Source organism: Balaenoptera musculus, chromosome 1, assembly GCF_009873245.2.
Source record: "Balaenoptera musculus isolate JJ_BM4_2016_0621 chromosome 1, mBalMus1.pri.v3, whole genome shotgun sequence".
Lineage (NCBI taxonomy): Eukaryota > Metazoa > Chordata > Mammalia > Artiodactyla > Balaenopteridae > Balaenoptera > Balaenoptera musculus.
Window position 1 is genome coordinate 15,529,746 of NC_045785.1, and position 6,000 is coordinate 15,535,745.

Sequence of the window (6,000 nt, forward strand, 5' to 3'; positions counted from 1 at the left end):
AGGGTCATCTGTCAAGCCCTAACTGTCATTCTGTGGCTCTCCAGGTCCCCTGCGCCGTCTGGCCACCAACTCCCTTTCTTCCTTGAAGGCCTCAGAGACTCTCTTTGGATCCAGGTACATGGGATTTCCACTGGGGGTTCACTCTACCGCCACCCATTTTCCGAGGACTGTCCCTAGCTTGGAAGGCCAAAGGCAGGCCCAGGCTGACATTTACACAGAAATGAACAATCTGAAGGATGCCAAGAAGGACCCCTGCCCAGAGATAGCACTGTCTTCAGGTATCACACTGCTGAAACCACCTCCACCCCAAGTTCACTTCCCACGGGTCCACGGTGTCTTTGCAAGTGCAAGTCCCCCTGAGAGGGTTAGCATGAGACTCTCTGACCACTGGGCTGAGCAAGAACATGCTATCGAAAGAGGGTCCTAAAAAGAACACTACCTCGCCCCTCGCCCGGGCAGCTGCTAACTGACTGAGTGCCTCCGGGGAAATGCACTGTCAAATGAGGAGGTCATCTGTCAGATCCCTTTCCAGCCCTGGCTTTCAGAAGCTGTTGAGTGGGCTCTGGGGGGGGGGGGGTGGGATGACCAGGGACACCACTGGGGCAGCGGTGGTCACTCTTCCCCGGCTCCACCCACACAGGCTGAATCTCAACAAGTCCAGGCTGCTGACGCGAGCGGCCAAGGGCTTCCTGGGCAAGCCACTGACCAAGGCTCCGGAGTCAGCCCCAGGGAGCCAGAGCTTGGACTACGTCCCGCTGGTGAGTGCCCCAGACCCCAGACCTCAGGCCCACACTCAGCAGAGGGGCTGCCCCCTGCTGCCCCTCCACCAAGGGAAGAAGACCTAGACCTTCCCGCCCACGTAGCAGCCGGGCAGCGGGAGTTTGCCTGAGTCCTCCATCTGGGGATTAGGAGTGTTGCTAAAAGCCAGCGCCGGCACCATGAAAATTCTTTGCAATCTGCCACCTTCGCTTTAAAAATCCACGGGAATCTTGCCCTCTACTCCACCACCTCTGTGTGCCTGTTTTTCAATACATAAAAATAAGCCTTGAAACGACTCACGTGCAAGTAAAATGAACACCCCAGGGACATGCAACGTGTTTAGCAAGTGGCTCTGCAGATGCCCCAGCATGCGGGGCAGGGAGAGAAACCCAGGTCGGGAGTGGGTGTCTGTGAATTGAGGAGCAAGGGAGCCTGGTCCTGCCACATCTGGGGCTCAGCAAGGTTGGGGATCAAGAGGTGCCGAAAGGAGGGACACGGTTTGAGCTTCACTGCCCCGCGGCAGCCCCTGCACACCCAAGTGCTTAGTGTCACTTGGAGTTTCCAAATATCCCGGGCAATAGAGCAGGAGGCATGTATTCACTCAGCAAGGATTTGTTGAGCCAGGCACAGCGCTAGCCCCTGGGAGACAACCTTGAACTAGGTGAAGATGGTCCCTGCGCTCACGGCACTGCCAAGGAAACCGGGCAATTCTGATCGTTAGGTGCTGTGATGGGAGAAGTTGGGTTTGGTGGGGGAGAATGGAGAGGGAGGGAGAAACCTACTCCAGGCTTGAGGTCAGGGAGGAATGACGCATGACTTCTGGAAGAATGTAATGGTTAAGCCGATAGTTTACATGCTGAAGTTACATGGTTAAGCCGACAGTTTACACATGAGAGAGTGAGCTTAGGCGCTGGAGAATGGGGTGGAGGGGAAAGAGTCAAGGACGAACCAGCACTTTGGAAATCATAGCTTGGATTTATTCTAGGAGAAAATTGGAACTACTGAGCTGTTGACCTCCAAAAGGTGACAAGGCCTCTGCCTTACAAAGCCCCTCAGGATGCAGGAAAGATGGAGTGAAGGTGGGGGGACAGGGGAGGGAAGTAGAGGCAGGGAAAACATGAAGTGGCAGATGGTGGATTGCAGAGCTGTTCAGAAAGTGGGACCCATTGGGACTTGGTAACTGATTGACACGGAGGGAGGAAGAGGGTGGTCAGCTGCCCAGAGTCTGTTGGATGGCAGTGGATGGTCCCAGTAGCCGAGCTGGGCCCATCTGCCCAGGACAAGAGGCGGGTCTGGAGTGAGGATGTTGAGCTGGGCTTGGAAAGTCATCAGCTTGAAGTACCAGTGGGATAAAGCATGGCGATGCTCGGCTGGGCTGGGTATCCCGCAAATCCCCCGGGAAGGTGGGGCGAGCTGGCTGGGGGAGGTGAACGAGTGGGCTCTGTGCACCAGACCTGGGCACGGCCTGGGGCTCCATGGGCTAAAAAGTTTGAGGCCCACTGAGGGGCTCCCACACACACAGGTGTCTCTGCAGCTGGCCTCCGGGGCCTTCCTGCTCAACCAAGCTTTCTGCGAGGCCATCCACATCCCCATGGAGAAGCTCAAGTGGACCTCACCCTTCACCTGCCACCGAGTGTCCCTCACCGCCCGCCAGCCCCCGAGTCCCCAGATGTGCACCAGCCCCTCATCTCGGCACCCCTCCTGTGACAGCTTCTCCCCGGAGCCTCGGGCCGAGGGCAAGCCGGGCTGGGAGCCCAGGGCCACGGTAGAGCACACGGGGAAGCTGTGGGCCACAGTGGTGGCGCTGGCGTGGCTGGAGCACAGCTCCGCCTCCTACTTTGTTGAGTGGGAGCTGGTGGCCGCCAAGGCCAGCTCGTGGCTGGAGCAGCAGGAGGTGCCCGAGGGCCGCACGCGGGGCGCGCTCAAGGCTGCCGCCCGCCAGCTCTTCGTGCTGCTGCGGCACTGGGATGAGAACCTGGAGTTCAACATGCTCTGCTATAACCCGAATTATGTGTAGTGGGGGAGGAGGGGGGTGGGGGCAGGGGAGGAGAGGGAGGAGACTACGTGGCCCTGGTAGGGGGACTCTTGAAACTGTAGCCAATATACTGGTTGCTAGAAAGAGCCCTGGATTGGCAATCAGGAGGCCTGAGTTCAATGCCAACTTTGCTACCACCTAACTGTGCAACTTTAGGCCAGCCCCTCCCTCCCTTCTGGGCCTCAGGTTCGCCACCTGTAAAATAAGTGGGTGAGGTGAGGGAGTTGAACTAGAACCCCAGAATGTTCAAAGGTTCCTTTCTGCCCAGACATCTGGAGAGCCGTGGAATTTACTGCCACTGGGGGGGGTTGGGGAGAGAGCGTATACAGTTTAAGCCTGAGTTCTCTCTGGAGGAGGATCACATGGGCAATGCCTCCCTCAAATAAAGGGTGGATGAGCGGACCCAAAGCCTGAAAGTAACCAGACCTGCAAGCTTGCATCCAGGCAGAGGGAGACCACCTCTGCCAGCTGCACTGTGGGATGAGCATTTGTCTCCATGGTGACAGTCCAGGACCCTAAATCCCACTTACAAACTGCCTGGAGAACCATCCTTCCCAGCACTTTAAAAGAGTCACCCGGGGAACTTTTATTTTGACTTGGAAGCCCTTCATATATTTTAGTGTTGGTTTGCAGACTATTTGTGACTTCCTATGTAAAAAGAGGAGATGGGCAGGATAAGGGGAGGCGCCCTGCAAGCCAAGGTGTTAGCATTAAGCCGCAGTCTGCGCAAAACTAGTCCCGAAAGAAAAGCCGTGGTCACAGAAGTCAGTGGAGAAACCCGAGGACACCTGAAGTAATTTTACACACTTTCAGGGATTGCGTAATGCAAGCTCTAGCCCCTTGTGTTGAGGGGCTAGAGAGCCACCCTGTGTCAGCTGCATTCTGGGATAGCGGGGGCCCTCCCTTGCCACAGCACACTGTGAGACAGAGGGGCTTTTTTTGCAACAGAGAACCTTGCTTGGCTGCAGTGCATTTGGGGATGGCAGCTTCCACTGGGAGCTGTGATTTATTCAATGAAATGAAAGACTCTTGAAGCTTCAAAGCAGAGAGCCCCTGGGGACGTCCCTCTCTCAGGCCCACCATGTGTACCATGTAGGGACAGGCATGTCCCAGCCTCAGATTCCCTCGTGGCTGGGACCCCATCACCTCTGTCCTGCAGACTCCCTTGGAGGTGTGTCTGGACCTCACCAAGGAAGCCCATCAGCTTGGGACTCCACACTGAATCCATGCCCTTGCCCAGCCCCCTCTCCAGGGCCTTAACCTTTCCTAATCAAGGAAAGGATTCCCTTCTGGCCCCAGGGCCCTGGCAAGAAGCACCCTCCCCCCAGATGTCCCCCTTCAGGGGTATGTGGAGGACCCCATGGATCAAACACCTTCATGAAGCCTCATGAAGACTCAAGAAATGCCCAGTCTTCAGCAGGGGGTGAGAGAGAGGTGTTTCAGCAGAACACCCATCACTTATGGAGAAAAGGCAGCCCCACCAGGATGCGGTACCCTGCCCAGCACGCCATCCGCCCCCAATGCACAGCCCTGCCCAACCCTCCTGCTGTGCTGCAAAATCACTCACGAGGGGATTTCACCTCCCCAGCCCTTCTGAGGTTCTCCCCAAAAAGCCGGTGACCCATCCCGCATGGAGGGGAAGGGGCTGGAGACTTCAGATCAAGTCCCACCTGCTGCTTGGCTGACTGTTCTGCTTCAGATGCCCCCCCCACCCCCGCCCTGGGGAGGAACCCAGCCGGGCAGTCGCGCACACAGAGGGATGAGGGCTCGAGGTTCTGGCTCCAGACCTTGTCATCTCCCTGCGTGCGTCCCTCCCCCACAAAATAACACTTGTGCAGCTATGCAGCCAGCAGCCCCAGCTTCAGGGGAAGGAGGAAGGGGCGTGGCATCGCCTTCTTGGCCCCCCAGGAATGGAAATATTGTCAAGCTGAGAGCTGAAATGCCTGGCACTAGTTTGGGCAAGTGGTTATCCCTCTCTGGGTGCCCTGGAGCCAGGGTTGGATGGGGGGGGTCCCCCTGCTTTGATATTCCCAGATTCTCTGCCTCTGAGGTGTTTCCCTCTTAGTGACCATGGACTTGCTTGATTGTCTGTGTGACCTTGAACAAGTCCCATGTGCTTTCTGGGCCTCTTTCCCCCTTAAAGTGACCAGGTGGGACAGGGCTGGCCAGCCTCTTGCTTAACCTGCTTCTGGGTCTCCAAGCTCAGTGTGGACAATGACCGGAGCTCAGGTGGTCCAGTACCTGCCCAGTGTAAAACCAGTGCTGCAAGACCCCTGGAAGGAGGAACTGAGAAGCCCGGCAGAGCGATGGGCACACCACCCCCTTCTCCAGGGAACTGACTCAGACCCTGCCCCAGTAACAGTTGCTGGAGCCCTGGACTACTTTGATGCACAAGCAGGTTGCTGACTTGTGCACTCCCTGATTCCCCTGCTCAGCACCCAAAGGTGCAGAGGAACAAATGCGCCTTGATTTCAGATAACCCAAGGGCTTTGGGGGACATCTGGATAAGAGACATTGTTTTAAAACTCCAGTGGTATTGAGAGGACATGGGTCTCAGGAATCTGTCCCCAGGGTTGCCAAGCAGAGGACCAAAGGGACTTGCTTTAAGGAAGAGAGAAGAACCTTAGGTATTTAGCACGTGCATTGAAGCTAAAGTGGTTCCAAGGGTTCTTGAGTAGGTGAACCGATGCCCCAGCAATCGGGATTGATTTGGATTAATCTGGATTCTTTGTTAACCTAGCCCTTGCTTTCTAGGTCATGCAGAAGGATGTTTATGCCCTGCCTGGCTGAAGAATCAGGAGGGTACAAATGCTTAATGGCATTGTCCAGAAAAGCCCAGCCTTTAGTGGAAAGAACGTGGAGTTAAAAGCTGGGGAATTTAAATGTTGGTCTAAACTCCACCAATAGTGTGCTGTGTGACTTCTGGCAAGTTGCTTGCTTTCTCTGGGCCCCTTTTCATATTTTGTAGAAGGATGAGGTAACACTAGATCAGCATTTCCAGCACTATTTCTTGGTTGATATTAGCAATTCATGAGAAACTGTCTGGCGGGCAAATATGTTGGGAAAACACTAGGAAAACATATTTCTTGAAGTCAGGACAACTCAGTCCCATGAATATGTAAACATGCATTGTCAGTCTCCATCGGGTGATTCAGGTGTCTCTCCCCGGGTTATTCAGTAGGGAAAATGCTGGTCTAGATCCCCCT

At 55.5% G+C, this 6,000-nt stretch overlaps 1 protein-coding gene across 1 annotated transcript in view; it reads left to right on the forward strand.

Annotated features, from left to right (window-relative positions):
• Window positions 1-2,776, forward strand: part of VWA5B1 (von Willebrand factor A domain containing 5B1) — a 39,486-nt gene extending 36,710 nt beyond the window's left edge. The window contains exons 19-21 of the mRNA XM_036873965.1: window positions 45-114; window positions 641-758; window positions 2,282-2,776. Of these exons, the coding sequence (XP_036729860.1) occupies window positions 45-114; window positions 641-758; window positions 2,282-2,776 (683 nt within the window). The remainder of the gene's footprint in view (window positions 1-44; window positions 115-640; window positions 759-2,281) is intronic.
• Window positions 2,777-6,000: the final 3,224 nt, after the last annotated feature.